The sequence below is a fragment of the Enhydra lutris genome, unplaced genomic scaffold (genome assembly GCF_002288905.1).
Source record: "Enhydra lutris kenyoni isolate GAN:26980312 unplaced genomic scaffold, ASM228890v2 scaffoldscaffold35, whole genome shotgun sequence".
Taxonomy (NCBI): Eukaryota; Metazoa; Chordata; class Mammalia; order Carnivora; family Mustelidae; genus Enhydra; species Enhydra lutris.
Window position 1 is genome coordinate 11,804,614 of NW_019154119.1, and position 25,558 is coordinate 11,830,171.

Sequence of the window (25,558 nt, forward strand, 5' to 3'; positions counted from 1 at the left end):
TTTAGTGTGAGCATTCAAATGTTTTACAGCAGAAATATTAATGTCTTTGATCATTGGGTGCTCCCAGACCGGCTGAAGGTATCATATAATATGTGGTATACTTAAGTATAACTTGCTGAAAGTCCTAAACATTCTGAATTTTGGGACACAAAATCATGCAGGAAATGGTGGGTCTCTGTTTTGATCCCAAAACTTTCTGAGGATCGTTTTCTTCTCGCCAAATCATTCTGGCTCATTAGTTTATAGATGTTGTTTTAGTTGTTCTAAAATGTACCTGGAATTTTGGGTTTATTTAGGTATGGCAAGACATCCAGAAGTGGAAATGTTTGTCATGAAGGAAGAAGTTTATATTCACAGACCCTGGAAACAGGAGTCAGGGCAGGCCCCAGGGGGAAGCACTTGGGTCAGCCCAGAGTCGTAGGCGGAGGGTTGAGAGGAAAGCAGGGGCAAAAACCTTTATTGTGTTTTCCCTAGGTAAGCTTAAGAAAGCTTAAAATAGATGGTGTGAATCATTTCGTTAAGACTCCCGGCTAGAGAGCTGTCTCAATTTGTCCAGGACCTAACCCTGGGCTGATGAGGGCAGAGGAGTGTGAAAGAATATAAAAGCCTGTGAGAAAAGGAGGTTCAGAGTATTGGCTCTGAGTTGGTTGCTTTGCATATCAAAGGTGTGCTCGCAGGCAACTTGTTTGCGAAGGGCAGTCCTTGCAGGTTTATCAAGACCCCCCAAAATGTCAAAGCATTATAATAAATATATAAATAAATAAACACACTTTAAGTATGAAATAAAATCTATGTGGATATTATTCAGTCAGAGCAAACATTTGTTGCTTGGTAAAAGTAACGATGATTCTTTCGAATTCCATCTGAAGGTGATTTTTTTTTTTTTTTGAAGGTGACTTTTGTCATACTTTGAGATCATGAAAATTAGCTGTTTTCTCTTTCCTGCTGCATTAAGCTTTGTATGCAATGATATATGTTCCAGAAATGCTAGAGATCATCTTGTCAGTTGTTTCTAAGAAATAATATAACTATTTAAAAAATAAACCTACTGAAACTTAGGTATTTCTGATGAAGATCCTCCCCTTGAAAGATATTTCCTGGGGACTATGCATTTATTTCAGTGATGTCATCACTGTTCTTTTTCCTTGTTTAGTTTGTTGTTGGGTTGTTTTGTTTTGGAATTTCCTTCAGAGTCTGTAGCATATTCACTGGAATGGCTGCTGGAGTATTTTCATCTATTGAGGGTGCTTTGGTTTTCGGATACAGACAAATGCATGTTAAATGGAGTGAAAGATTAAGTCAATTACATGATTTAAAAAAAACTGGATCTGACTGGAAGAGAATCAGTAATGGGACTGATGTTCCCAGTGGGCCTCAGAATGGCCCCAAGCACAAATCTAAGAGGTGTGGACCTTCAGTAACTAGGGCAAAGCCACACACCTGAAATATAAGGCTTCTGAAATATAAGGCTTCCTTGGGGAGAAAGAGCTGATATTGATGAGTGGGTTCACATACACTTATTTGAAAATTGGCTTCCTTTGTTCATAAAGAAGGGAAGTATCTGAAAACAAAATGGGGGTGGGAAAAAAAACTAGGTGAAATGCAGTCGTAGGTCACTTTGTAAGAAACTACATAAGAAAGGAAGTAAACAGAAAGAATTATTAGTATGTGATACTATTGGAATTTTTTCCTCCCCTCCAAAATATGGTTCCTGAAGGACTATGAGACAGGTATCAAATGGTAGATAGAAGTCAAGTGGCAGCCCTGGAATTGTGTGTGTGTGTGTGTGTGTGTGTGTGTGTGTGTGTGTGTAGTATGCAATTTCTTTTTTTTCTTAAGATTTTATTTATTTGAGAGAGAGACAGTGAGAGAGAGAGAAAGAGAGAGAGAGAAAGCATGCACAAGCAGGGGACTGAGGGAGAAGCAGACTCCCCGCTGAGCAGGGAGCCCGATTCGGGGCTTGATCCCAGGACCCGGAGATCATGACCTGAGTAAGGCAGATGCTTAACCAACTGAACCACCCAGGCGCCCCCAGTATGCAATTTCTGCACACTAAGTAAATCTTTCTCATACCTTCCAGAGTGTTCTGTAAATTAAACTTACAAGTTTCTTCTTGCTTTATCTTCCGGTGTCCAGAATATATAGCTAACCCCTTCATCCTTTAGTTTTGATAGTGTTCTAGAACACACTCGCTTCTTTGCTCTCGTAACTATTGGTACAAAATTTGGTTTAGGCCCTTTGCATTGTAGTTTTTACTTATTTGGAGACTTTCTTTTGTTCCAGTGTGTTTATCCCAAATGGCGGAATCTGATTCTTGTTAGTGAAATGTCTGGTTCAGAGAAGGTTCTCACTAGTACGGAATGAAGGAATGAATTTGCAGATGGGCCTTGAAACGAGTAGTTTTTGATTAGGAAACCTTCTGATATTGTATGTTCCTTGGAAGTCCTGAGGCTGACCGGTGGTCCAACTTGGTTCATAAGGTTGGAGAAATCAGAGGATATCAGTATTTAAAGAGGCAACATTCTCTCTGTAAGGCACAGTGGAGAAAGCTCAGTTTGTTCCCCCATGAGTCATCCACAGGAGATTCTGAGTTTTAAGTCAAATTTGGACTTTTGCTGGTGGTTCCTTAGCCCACCACCATCTCATTGCCCAGACTGCCAGCTAAGCCCAGATTATATAAATGACTTAAATTTCAGTTCAAGAAAGACACAATTAGGAAGATAAATCTTCTGGAAAAAAAAATTATATGGTATATTTCCAAAGTCGAATATCATTTACTTTGGATTATTCACATACTGTTCTCCTTCATTAGTGCAGATCATGAGAGTCTGTGTTCTTTAAAAATAAAGGATTTACATTGTGATTACATACGACTACCTGGTATTTGTCACTAAGACTCTAAATGAATGGAGTATTTCCTTATTAATGCAAACTGTATATAAACAGAGATATTGTTGGCAGTGTGCTTGCCTGAAGTAGAGCCATGACACTGGCAGGTCGTTGCTTATATAAAAAATGTGGGAAAGTTGTTACTAGTTGGGATCTATTTGAAGATATTATATAATCAAGGCTAGGGTTTTTTGTGGAGTGGGATGAAGAGGGATGTTCTTGGAAGGAACAAAACCATCTTCATTGTAGTAATCAAAAGTCTGATCCGAAATTTGCACTCACAGCTGTTTTGTTGCTCGTATGCTTATTTTCCATATTAAGCTGTCCTTGATATACATAATTTTATAGCATGGCCTGGGTTTTTAAAACCGAAAGATTAGCTGTAAGAAACCATTGTCACTGATCTGTTTGCATAGACTTTGTACCTGCATTAACAGAGTTTTCTCTTATTTGAAAACATAACAGATAGCGCAGTTTGAGTAAGGCAAGGTTACTATTTAATAACATAATTTCCTGTGATCTGTATTTGGGTAGTGTTAATAGACATTTGTAAAAGGTCTTAAAGAGTCCTCCGAAGCTAATTATCTGTTGAAATCATACAGGACTAAAAACATGGCACTTAGTAAGTAACTATGAAGGTCATGTAGATCCTCAAGTAAAATGATGCTTTTTTTTCTTCCTGCCTTCAGTTCTCTTGCAGCTGGCAAGTGATGCTTTACCAAATGACATGACCTTGGGTCTTGCTTATCTCCTTGCCTTGCCACAGGTAAGTTTCCCCTTACCAAGAGAGGACTTCATGAGTAAACAAAAAACCGACACTGGAGATTTTTCCCAGTAAATTGGTCATTATAGGTTTCAGTTCCTTTTCATTGTTCTTATGTGCTGGAAGGACTATGGTATCAGTATTCTGAGAGCAAATGCCACCATTTTAGCTGAAGTCTTAATTTCAAATCTTCTTTTACCCTCATAGGACCTGCCTTTATAGTATCTTCTGCATTTGAACGTGGTCCTCTTAAAGTTGAGCTTGAGGTGATGCGGTGGAAACTTTGAGCTGAAATTCTCCAGTGATGACTAGAAATGTAATAGTTTATGATGATTCCCTTAACTTCCTTTCAGCGGAGTTTGTTCTGTCATGTTCCTTTCTAGGTGTTAGATGCTAACAAGTGCTTTGAAAAGCAGGCCCACTCTGCTCTGTCTCTCCAGTTGGCGGCCTATTACTGTAGCCTCCAGATCTATGCCCGCCTGGCTCCGTGTTTCAAGGACAGGTGCCATCCTCTCTACAGGGTGAGTCCTTGTGGTTTCCACTTGATTAACAAGCAGAGTTAAAGCTTCTGTAAAGTCGTTTAAACACGAATTTACCTCTTTGAAGGGACTGGTGTGCTTTGTATCCAGAACCTTCTCCCCGATGGGTTTGCCCTTGCCTTTGCTCTGTTGGACAGAGTTGTTTTTCCAGGCATCACGAAGAGGTAGTTTCCGGTGTGTATTATGAATGCCGATTCTCCTTGCAGCTTTGCTGTCATTTATGTTATTTTGCAAAGTGCTTAGGGCAGGTTAAGGTAGTAGGAGAGGAGAAATGGAGAATTGGCTTTTTAACCCACTCCCCAAAAGGAACATGGCTCCAGCTTAGGACAGTCGACACTCTAGTTCTTTGAGCAGCGCTGTACTTTGATTTATTTTAAAGCCAGAAATAGGGGAGTAGTAGCCGGACAGATGAAATCTTGAAACCTGTTATTCCCACTTGCTGCTAAGCTCCAGACAATTTTGATACAACTTTATTGTTGATTTCTGAGCCAGAGAGTCTATGCGTGGCCTTGGGTTACATGTGCCACCCTTTGTGGACACAGAGGTGTGATAGATGCCATGAGGTTTACCTGTACATACCAGTTTTAAATATGAGCCTTGGGAAATTGTCAGTTTTTTGTACTGGAGTATTTTAAGAGAATTGCCACCTTTAAGAGTAGATAAGCAAATAGATCAGACTTTCAGATCCAGTGTGTGTACCAGTAAAAGGTTCCGTATGCACCGAGGCAGGATTCTTTCTCCCCTGACTTCATAGCACACTGTAAAGAAGGAATTTCACAATCCAAATGTGAATGAAAGTTCTAGCTGTCTCAGCCACCCAAAACATAGCTAAGCACACGAAAACATTCCATTTGTGGCAAAAATCTGTGGTTTTCCTTCATCACTTTTTCTTTAAAGAGAGTAAGGGCAGTGGGGAGGCTTGGGAGAACCATTTACGACACACAGGATAATCTCCCACAGGCTTAGACGTGGGAGACGTTATTAGACGTGGACTGTCCTCTGGCATAGTTTGATCACGATGACATTTGGTCAAGAAAGGAATGTTTTCTTCTTTTTCCAGTTAATAAAAGATACTTGTTATTTTGGAGATTCTGGATTTATTTTGTTTTGTTTTTGATAGCTACTGCCGCTTTGTACAGTTACTTTCTTCCATGCTCTAGTAATTTTCCTTTGTTCTGTTTTTATATCTCAGGTATGTTTTTATGTGAAATAAGAAATTGACCTTCTGTGCTATAAATTGAGGGAAAGAAGTGATTACATAGGTGGAAATGTGGCAGGTTTCCTTCTGGAACAGTGTACTTAATGGCTTTCTTACATTCCATCAGATGGCTGACAAAGAATGTTCACGGCGTGTTTGCTGGAGTCTGCTTCTAAGTACCCTATCTTTCATTAGTGCTGAGCATGGACCCAAGTAACCATTTTCTCTAAAGCTCCCAAGTGTGTTGAAGCACAGTGAAGCTTTACTTTGACCAAAAGCATTGTGCCTTGTTATAAATACAAGTCAGTCATGTCTTCAGAATGTACTCGACTGAGATTTCCGAGTGGGTACCGTGGCAATGGGATCCACCTCTTTGGTTCCCGTGTACGTGGTCTGTGTTAACGATCACACTGTGTACCCAGCACTGTGCTCCACTTTCCTTGAATACAGAGGATCGAAAGGCTGGCCAGCTGGGTACCTCGTGTGTGCCCTGGGCTCGGAGCGTTAACATGAAAACACGGTTGTGGGTTCCTAAGCCCAGCACTTACTATAAATCCGTAGAAGACAGTTGCGTACATGGGTGTGGGAGGATCTCCCTGAAAGAACACAGCAGACCCATGCGGCCCAGACCACGTGTCCATCCTCGAGGGGCCAAAGGACTTGCTGCAGAACCACATTGTGGCCCCACTTCAGTTTCTTGACAACCTAATTAAAGTAGTCCTCTTGAAGGAAAATTCGAGGACAGCATGTATTTTTCCTGTTTTCCCCTAGAGTAAATTATTTCGTACCAAAAGTTAAAAGTCCCAAATCATGTACTGTTTCTGAGAGAGGTAACTTAGGAGAAGACCATTAAATTCCACCCCAACTTTTATATCTGAAAATCCATTTCCTTCTTCAGATGCCGCAGTCGCTCCATAAGGAACCCCATTTAAAATGTCCACACTTGCAGCATGGGAAGAGACAAAGCAGAACATTGAAAGCTAAGGGCTAGAAGCAAAGCTGCTTTCATCTTGCTTTCTTCTGTGTCCCAGCAGCTCTTTTCACTTAGTAGAAGTGGGAGCATTTTAGTTCCAGGTCTTGTATTTTGTATTTCGAGTGCCTCATGTGAAGGACCTAGAGCTTGGCATCGTGGTAAGACTAGTAAGACTTGTTCCTGCCCCTTTTTACCCTTAACTCCAATTTCTGTTTCTTCCTTCCAGCTTGTGTCCCCCGCTACTGCCCTTCAACTCTTGGCCTTGTTCCTGTCACCATTTTCCTATCAAACTATCTTTTCCTTGGAAGAGGTTCCTTGGAGCTCTCCTGTCTTGCCCCAGCCCTGGGCTTCTGATTCTTGGTTGTTAGACTGCTCATACCTCCCTTCCGCCATCCCGGCCCATGGCATGGTCCCTAACATCTGCTCCCCTTCTCCTTTTGGGCTCAATAGCACAAGGCAGCTGCTGTTCGGGGTCATTGCTTCAGGAAGCAGCATTAGATCCTAGAACACAAGCCAGTAAAGTCCATGTGGTGCAGCAGTGAAGCCTCCCAACATGATTTCTAACTTCTCAGCTGCTCCAGACAGAAACAGGTGTGCCATCCAGTAGGGTTAAGGCAGCACCCTCTCAGGAAACAGCTCATTCTCCAGGGACTTCTTGGCAACTCTCTGGAAAGCATTGTGTTGGTTGGTAGTCTCAAAGGAGATCTGAAGAGTTAGAAAGTATCCGTGATTTTTTTTTTTTTTTAACATCAAGATACAAAGTCGTTCTGAAGTTCTTCCAGGTAGATGTGTTCATAGGGAGTTAATAGATGTGTGAACACCTTTCCAGTTGTTTTCTCCTCTCTACCCCATATCCTCAAGTTAATTCAGTCTCCATGTTTCCTTCACCCAAACCACTGTAACAGCCTGGTAAAACTCACCCTGTCTTCATTTTTGTTAGTTTGTATCTTTTCCCAAACATCTGTCAGAATGGCCTTTCTGAGGTGGAGACCTGGTCATCCTGCCTTCTGCCTCAAATCCCTCCGTGATTTCCTGTTGTCCTGGCAAGATCTGCATGTCCCCCACGGTCTGACCCCTCCTGTTTCTCCACTTCATCTTCCTTTGTTCCTGCTACACCAGGCCACTTGAATCTCTTAGGTGTCCTGTGTATTCTCTTTCCTTGTCTTCAAACTCATACTCTTTGCCTGTAATATTCGCCTGCAACATTTCTTTGCTTAGCTCCTTGGTTCAGGTGTTACCTCACTGGGCAGGCTTCCCGCTGCCTGCCGCCATCCCGCCGTGCTCCCAGGCCTGTCTGGTGCTCTTCTGTGGGCGTTGTCCTGCCCTATACTTACCTCAGTCATAGCTCTGAAACACTCTCTTGTTTGGAATTTAAGTACCTCTCATCTCCCTAGATAATAAAAGGGAGTAAATAAGTATTCACTGGGTAGGTTATTGAAAACTAATGAGCAAATCCGTAGCACATGTGAAATGATTGAATCGTGTGTGTGTGTGTGTGTGTGTGTGTGTGTATTTGTTCAAGTATTTATCAAGTGATTACTTTATGCCAGGCCATGTTCTAGATCCTGGGGAAACACGAGTGAACAAAGTATGTAAAAACCCTTGCCCTTCCTGGACTTACATTCCATTGAGGAAAGGACGTCATAAGCAAAATAAGGAAATAAAATATATACTCTGTTAGATGGTGATAAGAGCTATGAAAACAAAAAGCAAAGAAGAATGAGAAGTATGTATGTGTAGAGTACAATTTAAACAGATTTGGGGAAGATCTCAAATTGAGAAAGTGACTTTTGAGGAAAGACAAAGAGATGAGCGCAGCACCACAAAGACAGGAGGGGAAGAGCGTTCCACACAGAGAGAACAGCAGTAACGACAGTATCGAAGTGTCCCTGTGCCCATGTATGTACTGTGGGATTTCTCACAATGTATTGGAGATGGTATTGAAATTTTAAATTTAAATTTAAATTTTAAATTTAAAAGATTTTGAAACTGAAAGCGTTGAAGAGTTGCTTAACTCCAGATGAAAAGGACAGAAATGCCATCTATGAGCCGACTTCACTTTGACCAGTAAGGTTTCCTCTGTTTGGCTAAGAAGTATTGAAAAGAGTGTGTGTGTGTGTGTGTGGAGGGGTTGGATAACAGCAAGGGTGAACTTAGGGGCTTGCGTGTGGGAATTGTCCGTGGGCAGGAGGAAGATCAGACTAACCCCGAAAAGCCATCGTTTCTCTTACAATGGCCCTCGCATTTGTTCTGCCCCTTGACCCTTTGAGCATCCCCATTTGGCGGAAGGTAAGACTCCGAGAAATCCAGTGGCTCGCCTCAGGTTGCTGTGGTAGGAAGAGAAGACTGTCACTTCGTGCTTCTGCTTCCTAGCTCTGCCTGCTTTGACTTGGACCCGAGCGTCTCTGGCTTGGAGGCCCCATGAGTCATGTCCAGCCGGACGTTCCACTGCGGCTGCCGGTAAAGTCGCTCTCCCTCGCGTGCTAAGGGAACCCCTCAGTGATCGGGCTGGCTCTTCCTCACCCCAGCGGCCATGAGCCTGACACCAGCTTTTTCAAAGTTTATGTTTTAGCTCCTCAGAATTTCTCTCTGAAGTTAACATCCTTTCCCTTTCTCTCACCGCTGTGCCTGCACAGATGTAATTTCCCCACTTAAGTGCCTCCGTCTTCTTCCCACTCTCAGCATCTAAGTCTGAGCTCCAGAGAGCCTCCTGTGTGGAACCTTCTCTGCTCCTGAGCAGACCTGGGCCTCTCCCGTGTCTTACTGCTCTTGTGCAGACGCCCTGTGAGTGGTTCTTTGTGGTGTTGTCAGCGATGCACGGCTGTCCCCTCTCCATGTGGCGATCTTATTTGGGGGCAGGGACCCATCACTGTCTCTGAATCCTCAGGACCTCACCCGCTGTGGTTCCTCAGTGGCTGCTGACTGGTATGTGTGTAGCTTCAGGAACCATTAGCTGCCATGGGTCGGGGCAGCCTTCAGACTTGGGTTTTGGGAGCTCTGGCTTGCTTAGGTTGGCGGGAGTCAGGCCACCAGAACCGGATGTCGTAAGTACACAGGAGGTGTCCACGGACCACCTAACGGCCCACGATTCCAGTCTTTTCAGCATCTTCCTTTGCATAAAACAGCACTGCTGAGTTTGGAATTAAATATAACAAACTCCCGATGAATCACCGCAGAAATGGAAATAAAAGTGGTTTCCATTTGTTGCCTACGCATAATAGCACTCAGTGGAGCTAGCTTTCACTCAATTGTCACTTTACCTTGTTTCTGTTTTCAGCCCTCCCATTCTCTCCTTCCACCCCCTGTAGTTCTGAGCTGCGGGAGGATAACTTAGGTAGATTTCTAGGTTTGAATGAAAGTACTGATAGAATCTGTGGGGTTATTTCTGACAAAGGACCTGTACATCCTGATGGGAAGCCCCGCCTGGAGCCGGCCAGCCGGCCAGCCAGCACAGGCCCTGGAGCTCTCCTAGCTTATCTGTGGAGGAGGCCATCTTGCCTCTACTTTTTTTAGTGACAGAGGACAATGATTGATAGTCGGTCAGCTGGAAAGAGTCTTCTCTCCTCATGTTTATCCTGATTGACTTGTTTTTATATTTAAGAAATAATACACACATGGCCATAAAACCCAAATGATGAGAATGGTAGACAGCAAAAAGTCAGTGTTTCCCTTTTGGTTCCTTCCAGAAATAGTTTATGAATATGCATATGTATGTCACAGTTTTATACGCAAATGTGAGTAGGCACATTCTTACCCTGATTTTGTTTTCAATTATACCTTACCTTTATAATTATTGTAAATGCATCTCGAAGTGTGATCTTTTCTAGCAGTCTTTTTAAAAAGTTTCAGAAGATAAAATCGGTTAAAAATGGAAACATGTCCTTTAGTTTATATGCTAGAGAAGCAAACCCAGCAGGGGATGGAATTCAAAATTTTATGGTAGACTATTTCTAAAATGTGGTTTTTTTAAGCCACTAATTGAAAATACTAAGTAGAAAATTATCTCAAGCAAATAACAGCCCTAGAGGGGAAACACACCACCTGTTTAAAACTTCCCAACCAATATTACCAAGAAATGGAGACTATTAAACCCGAATGGATTTATTACCTCTACTAGTAAGCAGTAGATTAAGTCATGGGGCATTCCATAGTCATGAATATTTAGGCATAATTTTTTTTTTTTACAGGGACTTGACAATATACTTTGAAGAAATTATATTTTATTCACCCCCTGAAGAACTGCATTGCCAAATTTTTTGGGGAAAATTAGAATAATTTAATTCTCCACACTTTCTGTTCAAGTTTTTGATGCCTTTTTATGTTGTTAGTTTTTGTAGCCTGTGATGTTTTGTAATACCACTTTGAATACTGAATAAGGCAGATTTTGAAGCTACCTATAAAGCCCTTCAAAAGCTTCCTAGAAGCCAAAAGCTTTCATACCCTTGGATCATGGCATTGAGCTTCATTGGGAAAAGAGAGAGCTTTGACTATACCCTACACACACAAAAGCAGCAATTTCGGGTGTCAGTTTGGATGGAGAACACTGATGGAGACCTGTTGGTAGCGTAGGGAAAAAGGGCCTGATGTTGTGGACAGGGTGGTAGGTGAGAGGCAAGAGGTTTGCCTCGGTTCTTCGCTAGCAGCCCGTAGCTGAGGCTGCGTGGAGGGCAGATTGGCGTCTCTGAATCGGGAACCATAGTCTTGAATGCACATGACTGGGTTGTACGAGGGTCAAATGACATTCACGTCAAAGTGCTTAGACACTTGAATGCCATACACTTGGGGCCTGAGTGAATGAATGAAATGAAGCTTTGGGGTGAGTAGGGGGTTGCTTTGGAGTATTTTGAGAGAAAGTGTAAGCTCAGGGGAAGAACTGTTATTAAAACTTAAATATTGGAAGTAATCACAACCAGTAAAGTTCCTTGAGGAAGAGCTGGAAGTAGTAATGATGATGGTAAGAGAATAGTTTGCATAGAGGGCTAGAACTTACAACACGCTAGTCCATCTAGCCTCATTTAATCTTTATGAAGATTCTATAAAGAAAAAAAAGCTTCAATTTTAATACTGGAAAACCTCGAGCTCAGGGAGAAGAGCCAGTAATCAGGGTATCTGATGCCCATTCCTGTGGTTTTTACCCATAACTGATTTTCCTTTTTCTTAGAAGCCCTTGCGAGTCGTTCCTTCTCATTAGTATTGTGTTTTACACAATAAATTGAAGTTTTGAAAACCTTTCTGTACATTTAACAAGTATTCAATGATCCATAAATTTGAAGACACTTGGGAACCTATCATCAAAGAATTAATTACCTGCTCCTAGCCACCACCATTATTAGGACAGAATTTTAAAACCAGGCATGTTTATGTCAAGGGGTTGAACAAAAAAGGGTATTCTAAACTCTGTCTGTTGTCATTAGGGAAGAAAAAATGAAAGACTTGCAGATACAGCTTGAATCAAATATTTAGTTGGACACCTACTATTGTGTGTCCTCTAGGGTCGCTTGTGTTTACACTTGCATATATGTGTATAAAAGGGATGAGAGGGAGAATGCACATGTGTGTTTAAAAAAAAAAAGCCAATCTAGATGTAGTTAATGTACAATGACAACATTAAATCCATCAGTGAAAGCTGATCATTTGTAAAAGGACTCTGATACCAAGTCTTAATTACATTTGGTGGGAGCTCTGCGTATACTGGGCTTGCCAAGATCCTTGTAATTTCAGGGGGTGCCTGGGTGGCTCAGTTGCTAAATGTCTGCCTTTGGCTCAGGTCATGATCTCAGGGTCCTGGGATCAAGCCTTATATGGGCTCCCGAGTCGGTGGGGAGTCTGATTCTCCCTCTCCATCTGTCTCTCCCTCTGCTTATACTCTCACTCTCTCTCTCTCTCTCTCTCTCTCTCTCTCTCACACACACACACACACACACACACACACACACACACACTCTTTCTTTCTCAAATAAAAAAAAATTTTTTTTAAGGATATTTATAATCTCAAGAGCTACGCTTTCCTTGTTGACCAAGTAGAAAAGGGTGGTTTTCGGGGGAGGCATTGTGCTTGGGAGTCACAGGCCACCCTGCTACTTAACCGAGTGGCCTCGGTCAAGTGTCTCCTTTTGTGTCTCTAAAATGTATGATGCTAGTAGAATCTGGTCCCACAGAACTGTTAGTATTAGATGAGATTCACTGCATGTATGTTTGGTACTACACCTGTCTCCACACCGAAGACTAAAGTATTAGATATTTGTTCTTAAATAGTTCTTAGTATAGTGAATGTGTTTGATGTATAAAGAATCTGAAATAAAAAATACAGAGGGGCTGGGTAATTTTGACTTAGTAAAGGAAAAGACATTGAAGTTGTTTAAGCTGTGTCGGAATATATTGGCTTTAATTCATTAGTCTGTGGTTGTACTTGGAGTGAAGATCTGCTCTGAAGATTTAGTGGCGGGATACATGAGAAAAATTCCACACCTGGAGGAATTTCCAAGGATTTGTTTTATTTTCATGGTTGAATTCCTATACATTCATAGCATTTTAACCTTAAAAGGGGGATCGTCTGGTGATGTTCCTTTGTTTTACATCCAAAGAAACTGAGCCCCTGGAGAGCCATGAGAAAGAATCCCTCTCTTGGCTCCCTCTGTGGAGTTCCCATCATTCTTGGTCTGAGACCCTGTAATGGTGCTTCTAATCAGAAGCCTTCTGTGGGTTGCTTCTGTGTATGTGTTTGTCTCTCACTGCTTTTTAATTCCTTGAGCATAAGCTCTAGGTCCAGTTTGCTTTCTTAGAATGAGGGAGACAAGGGTACTTTAAAATACTTTGTTTTACTTGTGCCCCATAACAAAGCATGAGGAGGCTGTGCTTATTGACTCCTATGGGTGAGGAAACAGATAGGAAATAATTGCCCCGAACTGCATCCCTACTGAGTGAGGGACCTGGAGTGTGCAGTACCACTGACCTGAAAGCCACTACTGCTGTCCCCGCGCTCCCCTCTTACCTCATGCCTGATTTGTGCGAGAGAATCTGCTGTGCTCTGGAAGAGACAAGCTCATGAAGTATACATGGTCTCTGCCATAATTTAATAAGCTGGAATTTAATATTTCTGAGAAAAAGCAATGTAAAATAAATTGTGTAGTGGAGGTACAATTAAAGAGAGTGGCTTTGAGTAAATCCCACAGTCCCATTCATTTTCAGAATACCTGCTTCATGCCAGGGCTTGGTTTGTGTGTTTTATATATATCGTCTCTTGGGTTTCACACAACCATGCAGGCTGTGTTTTACTGCCATTTTGTAGATGACACAACTGAGTATGTAGTTGTTAAGTAAGTCAGAACGAGGTCATCCAGCTAGGACCTTCTGTGGGTCCATGCTGATTTCGCTAGGCTGTGTCATTTTCTTCATTGGCAAAGACATGAAGACGAAGGTCATACGTGGAGACTGGAAACTTTCTGTGGGATAAAGAAAAGCCCACACAAATGTTAGTAATTATGCTCAGTATTGCTTTGTGCTACCATTTTGGAGCTCTGCCCTCTACTGGGTCTTGGGATTTTTCCATAAAAGGTATCCGAATACAAAGAGAATAGAAATGAGAAGGCGTTACACAATCGAGGTCAAGTGAAGAGTGTGTAGGTCACTCTCCCCAAACATCTCAAATCCTTGAGATGCCAGAAAACAAAAGGTAAAACCTGAATGTGAAGAAAACCTGTGGGAAAGCCTCGAGACATGGAGGTGGTGAGCTTCATGAACAGGAGTGGAAAGCAACAGCCTGGCAGAGAGGGGCTCGGAGTCCCACCCAGAGATAGGCTGCATGGGTCTGGCCTCTCCTTCCCAGTGCTTGAGGCAACTGCAGACTGAAGGCTTCGGTCTGAAAGCACAGGGTTGGAGTGACTATGGGAGAAAGCTGTCCTTCTTGTGGTGAATGTGGGTTTGTAGCTGGAGTGCAGAACCGGGCCGCAGGGTGCTCTGTGAAAGGACGGCTGTAGAAGAGCTCTCTTGCCAGCCTGAAGCCCTGCTCGTTGCATATGTGCTCTCGCTCTCTCTACCTCTAGGCAGAACCGTGCTAACCAGATGAGGTGTGAGGAAACAGACAACAGTGGTACCCACCGGGGGGCAGAGCCGGTGTAGACCGGCTGGCTGGCCCTGGAGCGGAGGCCCTATACCACATCACTTCTGGCCTGGCTGAGCCCTTGGTGTGTGACTTCGGTGCTGTCCAAGGGTTCAGTCAGTAAGCAGAAAGGGGGTGGGGGTGAATGTCAGCTGTAGGGGTGGCCCTGGGAGCTGAGGCGTGGGATCCCCTTTGCCTGAAGCCATGGTGAGAAATACCATCTGTATGCGGCGGATTTCCACATCTCTTCTAATGGCGGGTAGATTTGCTTCTTTCATGCCTTCTTTCTTTCAGGTCTTAGCTATGTAGGCCTTAGCACCTGTTGTACCCTTTACTGGAATTGGCCTCATTGGTTTTTGCTGGCGTTTTTAACTGCTGATACCTGAGTAGTTAGTCTGGGCATTAACTCTTCCAAGAAGGTGCCCTGGAGACTTGGCCCACACCCAGCTTGTCTGTATTCCCACGGCACCCCGTGCTCATTTGTGTCACCCCGTTTTACAACTGCTTGATTGTGTCTCCTGATAGACTGCATTCCTGGAGGAAAGGGTCACATCTTCTTAATGTATCACTTGGCACAAAATAGGTGCACAAGAAATATTGGAACAAATGAAAGATGGTCTCGTACCTTACTTTAGAGAGGTGATTTTCAATCCCAAGTCTTTTGACTTGAGATACCCTTAATCTGTGTTTTTAGCAATAGAACTGAGTGTATGCATAGCAGTAGGGAAAACATGGACTTTTTCCTCAACTCCACTTCCTGGAACCCAAGAAGATTTCTGTAATTGGTTTTTATCGGCACGCCCAGACTGTTCCCTAATAGGATCAAGAGAGAAATGTCAGGCTGGGTTTGGTAATATAGACTCGATGTTGACAAATCTCCTTGTGTAGCTCAGAATAATGGCTTACACATTAGAAATGCTGACAGCTTACTATAATTAGATGTGTTTCTGAGAACCAAAGGTAGATTCTGGAGTTTTTTCCTTATTTGCTTATATTAAAATATAAACCATGTCTTCCCAGGAGTTGGGAGTGATGGAGATACTGTTGTTCAAGTATCAGGCTCCCTGTTAAAATCCCAAAATTTTTCATGGTTGAGCTGCTGTTGCTTCGTTGACGCCCAGACCAACTTTAATGTAAATAAATGTGGCCAATTGATCACTTATTTTTCTTTCCTGTCAACTGTTAGATTCCTGGTTTTGTTCTATTTGAATAATTTTATTGTTGTTAGGGAAGCTATTAAGAATTATAGAACAATATCCCAGTGAGCCCCAAACTGAGCGGAGTAAAAATTGGTTGGGTGCTCCCTTATACAACTAGAAGTTTTTATGATTTCAGGAGCAGGGGTGGGTTTTTCCATAACTTACCCCTGCAGAAAACACTCTTCTATTTAGTTCTCTAGGCATTTATAGTGGTGGTATTGGAACTGCTATTTTGTTATCAAGAATACTTAGATGGTCCAAAGAAACTTTATCCAGGGGCACTGATGACAAAAATTACTTCCAGGGTGAATTATAAATGATCAGTCTAATGTAGGATGATGGTAGTTGAAAAAAAAAAGTGGACATTATTTTTTAACTAGTTGGAGATTTTTAAGGAAGAATAGAGCAGAAGTCCAGAAACCTCCTTCCAGACTTGACTCTGTGTCTTAACTTTGTGGTCTGAAAGTGTACCACATCTGCCATTGATTGCTCAGGGTGGTTGTGAACCTTAATGGAACAGCAACAGGGGACGAGCCGAACACTGCCCAGTAGACATGGTCTCTTACTGTTACTTTGTTCTGTTTTTGTTGTCACTCTTTTTGTTACAGGCTGATCCCAAAGAGCTAATCAAGTTGGTCACCGGGCATGTGACCCGATATGGACATGAAGCCTGGCCGGAGGACCTGATCTCTCTGACCAAGCAGTTGCACTACTACAACGAACGTCTCCTGGATTTCACTCAGGCTCAGGTCCTTCAGGGCCTTCGGAAGGGAGTGGATGTGCAGCGGTTTACTGCAGACGATCAGTACAAAAGGGAAACTATCCTTGGTTTAGCAGAGTAAGCAACACCTTTGTCTCACGAAGGGATGGATTTAAAATGTGAAAGAGGGGCTCCTGGGTGGCTTAGTCGGTTAAGCACCTGACTTGATTTCGGCTCAGGTCATGATCTCAGGGTCATGAGATCGAGCCCCGCTTCAGGCTCCACACTCAGCAGGGAGTCCGCTTGAGATTCTCTCCCCCTCCCTTTCCCCTTCCCCGACCTCCCTCTCTGTCTCTCATTTTTCTTTGTGGGTATGGAATGCCCCTTGTTTTTAATACTGGTCTCCATTTTTTAGTTTAGATCAAATGAGAATTACTTACCTGTGAGAAGGTAGAGAAAGTGGGGGGTGGGGGGAAGAAAACATAAATTAAAAAAAAAAAGTGGGAAAATGTGTTCACCCACAATGGTTGTTATTAAGTAGAGTTGTTTTGTTTTTAATACCACAGTTTGTGGAGTGCTTACCATGTGCAAGGAGCTGTGTTAGGTGCTCTGTAAACTATATCGTAAATGTTATTCAATCCTCAAGGTAACCCTATGACATAAAATGTCATCCGTATTTTATAGCTGAAGAACGTGAGGCTTCAGAGTGTTGAGTACTTGGCCCAAGTTTACATGGGTGGTAGGATCATCACTGGAACGTTGAACTTGACTTCTCACGTAACAAAGCCATCCCCATCTTCGTGGTGCCTCCTGGCCTCCCCATACTGCCTGATTGTGTTCCCAGGAAGGCACCTGCATGCGGTTCCGTCGAGCCTTCCAGCCTTTGAAACTAAGGTTAAATTGTGCCTGTATTTAATGGTTTTTCTTCCCTCTTGGTACAGTACTTTAACAAAGATGGCCCTGCTTAGGGAAGTGAAACTTGTTGTTTTTCATTATTATCATTTAAATCTTTAAGAAAGTGGCAAAGTAGACTTGCCACTCTGTAATGAGTTTGTATTAGCCCGAGCTTCTTTCCTACCAGAAGACACCCCAAATTCTCTTTAGAGTAGGCAGGGAATAGAGCGATCAAAGAAAAGATAGAACAATCTGTCCAAGGATTTAGTTAATAGAAGTACGGGATCACTTTTTCTTTGCCCCTCTGTTCTCCTAGAGATTAATAATTTCATTAGAGTCGTTTAATATCTAATTGGAAAGTGACCAAGGAGGTCATTTAATCCAACCTCCTCACTTTTGGAAGAGGAATCTGAGAATCAACTTTACAGAGTTTTTCAGGGTCACACGACCAGGGTGGTGAGCCTCAGCTTCCCATTGCCAAGTCCAATGGGCTTTTCCTCCAGGCATTTGGGAGTCCTTGGTGCCATACTCTTGGTTTCTTAGAAGAGGATTATTACGTAGAATAAAGGTTAAAAGGTAAGGCATGTCTTAACATCGTCTATTACAGTTTGCTAGGGTTATTGTCCTTGATTTTCTTTTTTAAATATCTAGCTAGTATATGCTATGAAGTATGTCCTAAAGGACAAAGATCTGCTTTTGACGAACATGTAATAGAATCTTCTACACAGTTTGTTCCTTAGAAAAATATACAACAGCGTTTGAATGGCTTGTTTAAAATGTCTGAGCATCCATGGCATTTCCGAGCTAGCAATTCTGATTTAGAGATGGGAGTTTGGTATCTCACATACAAGAACCTGTGAAGCACCTGCTTCCTCGTGTTCCGCAGTTCTACCTTCTCTACCTTTAGTTGTACGCAAGGCGACCATTTTTCATTTTCTTACTAATTGTGATCCATTTCCATGGCATCAGTATTCTGGAAGTGCAGTGTATATGTCCTTCATTGCCTGTGTCTCTTACATAATTGCTTGGCAGTGGTTAGTCAAGGTAACCTTGAAGAGGGCACAACATAGCTTGGTTGCATTCCCCCTTATCAGGTGATAACACTGTGCATACCCGGTGAACACGTTCGTGTCATCAGGCAATGATTCGGACTCCCCTAACAGAAAGGATGAATGGCTAATGGTAGCTATCCCCAAGGATTTCTCATTCTATCATGGGGAGAGGTGTAGGTACTCAATAAATACTTTAAGAAATTTTTTAATTGATAATGTCCTGGTAATTCTCGCCATGACGGACTTATTCCATCCCTGGGCCTCCTTTTTATAGTCCATGAGCAAAGAATGGTTTTTGCATTTTTAAAGGTTTGTGGAAAAACAAGAATAAAAAAATAATAAGAATTTGCTACAGAGACCGTATGTATGGCAGCGAAGCCTGAAAGATTTATTAATTTGCTGTTTACAGAAAATGTTTCCCGACTCCTGGCTAATCAAACATATAAGTAAATGTCCTGGTTTTCTTTGCTAGGGTGTATGCAGTCTTAGCAGTATCATTTAAAAAGAACAGAGATTTCATTTCTCTGCCTGTGGTTTTGTCCACCAATCCTCCAACCAATAATTTGTCTGCTTGGGGATAGAGGGGCCCCATAATAGTCTTTCCAGGATGGCTTTAATGTGGGCACCCTGGCCCAGAATTATTATTCTTTTTTTTTTTTTAATATTCTATTTATTTATATGTGTTAGAGAGAGAGAGTAAGAGGGGAGAAGTCAGAGGGAGAAGCAGACTCCCTGCCAAGCAGGGAGCCTGATGTGGGATCAATCCTGGGGCTCCAGGATCATGACCCGAGCCGATGGCATTCGCTTAACTAACCGAGCCACCCAGGTGCCCCCAGAATTCCTGATACACCTGGAGGGCCCCATCCCCTGGTTTAAACCTTCCATGGGCTCCCCACTGCTAGAGGATAAGGCGCAGTCCCCTTGGCCAGCATCCCCTCTGCCTCCTCTCTGGGAACTGCCTCGCTGCTGTTCCACTTGCGTGTCCTCCAGACTTGAGCTTGGGTTGGCAGTCACTGGCTCATCTCTGCTGTCTGGATTTGAAGTCCTCGCTGGTGGCGTCCCCTCTGTTTTATTTAATTGTTGATTCACCTCTCACATCGTCCGCTAGGGCTATGCTTTGAGTTCCTCAAGAAACACCTGGTTCAACTTTCTGTCCTAAGCAGCTACCCAGTGCCCGGCACTAGGAAACGTAAACGTTTGTGGAGTGCCCACCTCTGCTTTCTCAGAATGTAGCTGCAGTGGAGAGGTGTTTCCTTTGCACTGTTTTTTGACTACAGGCTTTGGTATCTAGACCAGAAAATTTTCGCGCTCGGTACACTTTGGACTGGATAACGCCTTGGGGGAGAGCCATTCTGGGCACTGCAGGAGGCTCGGCCATCTGCCGCGCCCCTGTCCCCCACCCACTAGACGCTGGTAGCCCTCGCCGCGTCCGCTCCCGCCGTGATAATCAGACACTGTCAGATGCCCCAGGGGGCGCAGAATCCTCGGCTGAGAACCACTGGTCTAGATCGTTCCTTCGTCAGTGGCAGTGTGCCATGGTGAAAACGGAGCATTAGAATTCCTTGGAAGTACTTTTCCTGAATTACTGTGAAACGTCTTCTTAAGGACTGTGCTGACTGTACCCCTCGCAGCTGGAGAGAGTCCTAATGAATGTTTTCTTGGCTGATTAAGGTAATGTGTTTCTCTTCTCTACCTTCCCCGTGGCTGATGGACATTCTCGAAGAACACTTGAGGAAAACGTCTACAGCATCGCTCTTTCTCTGGCGCAGCGTTACAGTGTCTCCCGTTGGGAAGTTCTTATGACCCATTTGGAGTTCCTGTTCACTGACAGCGGGTAAGCACACGATTCCTATGGGCGTTTATTCCCGTTTTCTCAGATTCCATTTTAGAAGGATCTTGAAGTCATAAAGTACAATGTCACGTTGCCTTTTGAGCTATAGTAGCCCAATATCTGGACATTCTGTCTTTATACGTTTCCTATGCACATTTTGGTATTCCAACAATAGTCTATCACTTTTTGCCTTTCAGTAATAATAGTCCCGAGTTACATTAATATTCATGCATTTATGCAGAGGTAGGTTTTCTGGTTTTTTTTTGTTTTGTTTTGTCTTGTTTTGTTTTTACTGAGAATCTGCCTATGAGGAACAGTGTTAGACACTTGGGTTATAAGAGTGAGCAAAATAGGCATCCCAGCTGTCTTGGAAGCTGTAGTCTAGTGCGGGAGACAGACTGTCATTGAATAATGACAGACAAACGTGAAATTACAACTGTGACAAGTACTACAGAAGAGAGCCCAAACGGGATTTGGTGAAGTTAGGGAAGACTTTCCTGAGGAAATAATGCTGGAGCTGAGATCTAAATATTGCATCACAATTGTGTACACTCCAATGAGAAGGAAACCATTTTCTAGGGAGACAAAACAGTTTACGTGCTAAAGCCTTTTGACGGGAAGTAGCATGATGCGTGTGAGGGCCTGACAGGCGGACAGCGTGGCTGAGGTCCAGAGAGTTGGGAGCACAGTGTGAGAGGGCCCTGTGGAGAAGCCCGGAAGCCAGGCCATGGGCAAGACGGCAGGCCTATCACTTGAGTCATAGGAAACTATTGAAGGATTTTGTAAAAGAGAGAGAGGTATTAGGATCAGGTCTACATTTTGATAAGATCACTTTGGCTCCCATGTTGAGAAAAAAATTTTAGGAAAACCAGTACAGGCATATAAAAACCAGTTAGGGAGTCATTGGAGTAATAGACTGTAACAGGTGACCATAACTTGGAGTAGGGTTTTGAAAGTCTAGAGGGAGAGATGATAATGGCTTTCAGAGATATCTAGAAGGTGAAATGGTTAGTACTAAATGCATTGATTGATGAGGACCAAGGAGGTACGAATTCAGTGAGGGGGAAGGGTCAAGATCAGCTCTAGGATCTTACTGGGTCTGCCTGTTGGGCTGTGACATCTTTTGGTGAGCTAGGTAGCCATAGTTACCAACAAGACATTTTGAGGGGAGTGTAAAGAAAAGATAAGGAATTAGGGGAAGTTGCATACCTTGAAATGCCTAAGAGGAAAGATCATGCAGACAGTGGATCTTACTGCTCTGGAATTCAAAAGAGAAGGAGAAGCCGGAAACACTAATTTGGGAGTTATGTGCACATAGATGATCAATGAGCTCTGTTGTGGGTGTGCTTTGGGAAAGAATATGAAATGGGAAAGGAGCGAGACGTGAGACACACCTTGAGGACCTTCCCCAATTAATGGCACATGAAGGGCTCCCAGCAAAAGGAACAGGAGCGTGCAGGCGAGAGATAGGATGAAGGATGGGGCCTCTTTGTGCTAGGGAAGCTGTGGGGAGAGAGAGTTTAAGGAAAGGGAGGGAGTACTGAGTGGGGCCAAATCCTGCTGAACAGTCAAGAATTGCTTATAATTCAGCATTTTTAATTTTTATTAAATCTTTGAAATGTTAGCATCTATGCTCTAAGTATTTGTGAAATTGCTACACGGGTGATAGTGTTATCTATGAGAAATATTGCATGACTTCACCATTTTTGAACCGCAATAATTTGTTCAAATAAATGTTTCTTTGGCATATTGGCATTTAAAAAATACCTTGAGGGGCGCCTGGGTGGCTCAGTGGGTTAAAAAATACCTTGACATTTTATCAAATATTTTTTTCCTTTCATTGAATGTTACATAAAAGGCTGTCGTATCTGTACAAGCAGGATGCTCCGTTGGTCTCTGAATATATTATGAATTATCAGGCAATCTGGGAACGTGCAGGACTGTTCACAGCGTATCATTACAGCTGATCGCAGTGTGATTATGCTGGCACAGCGATTACAAAAGCAGGAAATCATTACCTCCCGGCGTCACTACTTGTGAGTGACAAAACACCTAATATTGATTCAGAAGTGGTGTTTAGTGCTCGCGTTCTTCACTTAAAAGATGCGGTTTGCCTGACCATTTAATCAGACTCGGTAACATGGGGGTTTGAAACGAGCCTGGTTAATACAGTAGGAACGGCCGGGCGTTCACTCGTTGAGTCAGTGCCTGTGGGAAGGTAATGGATCAGAGTCAGAAGAAAGATAACGGTCTTTTCCTTAAGATTCTGTTTCCTGTCCCTTGTTTTCCTATCCCTTTAAAAAGCCGTTCTCCCTGCCAAGTGGATTTCCCTGTGTTTTCCGTGCTCTTTCCTGCTGCTGAACTCGGAGGTGTTCCTGGCTCAGCTCGTGTCTGGGAAGGTGCCCCGACAGGGCTGAGTGAGGTCCCCAATGCGACAGGGCATGACCCTCCAAATCAGGGTAGCTAGCTCAGAGCCCACCCCCTCGCTCTGGCTGGGTGTCCCTGTGCGAGATCATTCGATTCTCCGAAACTCATTTTCCTTAACTCTAAGGTGTCATAAAAATTAAATGACTTCACGGTAAAGTAGCAAACCTGCGTTCCTTTCACAGTCGGTGCTTCACGAGTGGTGGTTATTGCTGCGATTTCACTCCCCGATGAAGGAGATAATGGTTGTGAACACCCACACTTGAAGTTTGGTCTCCTTCGCCCTCTTACTGTTCCTCCGGTTTTTTCCTTCTCGGGGGTGCTGACTGCCCGTGATGGCTTCCAGCGGACCCGTGTGCCTGGCGTCCGCTCCGGCCGGCCCCACTGGCCCGCCCAGCCTCCTCTTCTCTGGGCCTCGTTCAGGGCTGCTGTGCCCCCCACCGCAGCTGGAGCCGCCAGCTTCCCTTCTGGGCTGTTCGGCACCTGCCGGTGGGTGTTACATTGCTAACGTCCGGTGTATGGTGGCTTGTGGGGCCAGGCCACACTTCGGGGTCCAGGTCCGCTGCCCGTGATCGTGGCTGTGCAGCCGTGAGCAAGTCTCCTCGTCCTCTTGAGTCATTGTTTTCTCAGTTATCCGACCCTCATGCTTACCTTGTAAGGGTATAGAGGTGAGAGAAAGTCTGTGGCGGGTTTGCAGCTGGGCGGCTCTGTACTGCTGTGGCATTATTCCGGTACTGTTCTCGTCCGTGCTGCTGACTCCGTGAGTGTCTTTCAGTTTTGGACACAAGATCATTTTTGGAATACCAGAGGCTGCTTCTGGGTAATCGAGTAGGACCACAATTGTTCATTCCTTAAATATTACTATTTTTATAGTGTCTTCCTAGTCTGAATTTCGGTTTAAGTGCTGGGTAAGACACATCATTACCCTCATAGAGCCTATGTTCTAATAGGGGAGACTCCCCCAAACCCAAGCCCCCACCACCCCAACACATACACACACACGCACTTAAAAATAGCCCAAACATAAATTGCTAGTCATGGTAAGTACCAGAAAGGAAATGCACAAGGAGCAGATAGCAGTCTAGGCAGAGGGTTCTGGGGCCAGGAAGGTCTTGGTATTTTCAGTAGCTATGGAAGACCATTGAGCTGGAGCATATGGTGCCTGTGAGCATAGGAGAAGTAGATAGGGGCGAGAACTGCCTCCTCTATCATCCTTGGTAACACCCTCCATTTCCCCCCCTTCTCTCTCTCTCTCTCTTTCTCTCTCTCTTTTTAAATATTTTATTTATTTGAGAGAGAGAGAGAGGGAGCATGAGAAGGGGGAGGGTCAGAGGGAGAAGCAGACTCCCTGCTGAGCAGGGACTGGATCCTGGGATTCCAGGATCATGACCTGAGCCAAAGGCAGTCGCTCAACCAGCCGAGCCACCAAGGCACCCCCATTTCCCTCTTGTTAATTAAACAACAGATCTGAAGGCCATGCACCCTACACGTTCAGTTCATTCTGCTAGCCAGCCACCTTCTAGTCACCCGGGTAATTACCCAAGGGATTTTGCTTGGGTGTTGGAGATCATGATACCATCTTCTCTGTCGGTTGGTTTAGTACTGTCTCCTTGAGGCCCATGGCTGGGGCCCCTGGTCACAGGGAATCTGTGCACTGCTGTTTTTCACAGTACCTTTTGGTCTCAGGTACAAGGATGAGCAAGGGCAAGTTACATCTGTGGGAAGATGAATACATTGTAAGGTGTTTGCCTTTTTTATGAATTGAAACAGAAGATGCGCAGGACCTGTGCCCCAGGGTTGCTGCTGCTGAGAGTGGGGTGTGTCCAGAGAGCCAGATGGTAAAGGATGCTGAACTCTGGCCTGCTCTTCCCTTAAGCAAGCCTGGAGTAGTGTGAGAATATTTAGTCTGGAGTGGGGATTTAAGGCAGCTCAGCTTGTTAAAACTAGGACATAATGTTGAAAATTAAGACAAAATAAAAACTCAGGACCAGGAAAAGTCCATATTAGTGGAGGAGGGTTGAATATAGATATTCAGGTCCTGGGTTTTATACAGTTGTTCAATTTGGTTTTGATCTCTCTTTCGGCCTAAGGTGGGGAAGAGATCATGACCAAGACTGTGATTTGCCTTGTGCATAAGAAGAAACCTACCATTCCTGAAAGTGGAAAAACTAATTACCGCTATTACCAAATTGGAAGCAAAGCCTTCCTTACATCTGTAACCCCCCTTCCAAGTTGTGATCATTAAGGCCAGTTCTCCCCCACAGAGTCAAAAGCTCCTGATGCTGGCATAAAATGTAAGCAGAAAATGCATTCTGGCTTGTTTCCATCTTGTGGAAACAATCCTGCTAACATGTCGTCCATAGGCATCCCCGTATGCAGGCCTAGGTTTCCTCATCTTCAGAATGGCTGTTCTCATTCCATTTGGCAAGATGGCTGTGGGATTTAAGAGATTTGAACAAAATACCTGGCATGTAGTAGATGCTCAAAAAAAAAATGAGCTACTATTGTCACTTCTGGAAGCAGATCATATGTGCTGAACCCATCCTGTGACCACTGTTAGCCTAACTTTGCACATCTGATTCTTGAACAGTTGTTTTTCAAGTCGACATTGACATTAATTATAAGGCAGCTGTTTTGTGAGACGTGAGATGATGTGATACTTAATGCCTAAGGGCTCCATACATGGTACCTATGACTATTTCTGTGCCATGCTGTTTTTAAATATTTTTTGCTAGGTTGTAATATGGGACTACATAAACTAGTCAGAACTGGAGGGTTTGGGATTGTCACTATAGCAGAGATGAAGGCTGACCTCATGGCTTGCCCCACTGTACTCAGTTCATATAAAACATCCCACAAAGAGGGGTGCCTCCATCGGTTCAGTGTCTGACTCTTGTTGGCTTCAGCTCAGGTCATGCTCTTTGTGGTGAGATTGAGCCTCATGTCAGGCTCAGTGCTGGGCCTGGAGCCTGCTGAAGAGGCTTTCCCTCTCCCTCTG

The 25,558-nt window shown here is 43.7% G+C and overlaps 1 protein-coding gene across 2 annotated transcripts in view; it reads left to right on the top strand.

The window, feature by feature from the left end:
* Positions 1-25,558, top strand: part of LOC111154100 (neuroblastoma amplified sequence) — a 333,307-nt gene that overhangs the window by 216,433 nt on the left and 91,316 nt on the right. For both annotated transcript variants that reach the window (XM_022513484.1, XM_022513482.1), the window contains exons 39-42: positions 3,579-3,655; positions 4,036-4,173; positions 16,268-16,497; positions 20,029-20,139. In XM_022513484.1, the coding sequence (XP_022369192.1) occupies positions 3,579-3,655; positions 4,036-4,173; positions 16,268-16,497; positions 20,029-20,139 (556 nt within the window). The remainder of the gene's footprint in view (positions 1-3,578; positions 3,656-4,035; positions 4,174-16,267; positions 16,498-20,028; positions 20,140-25,558) is intronic.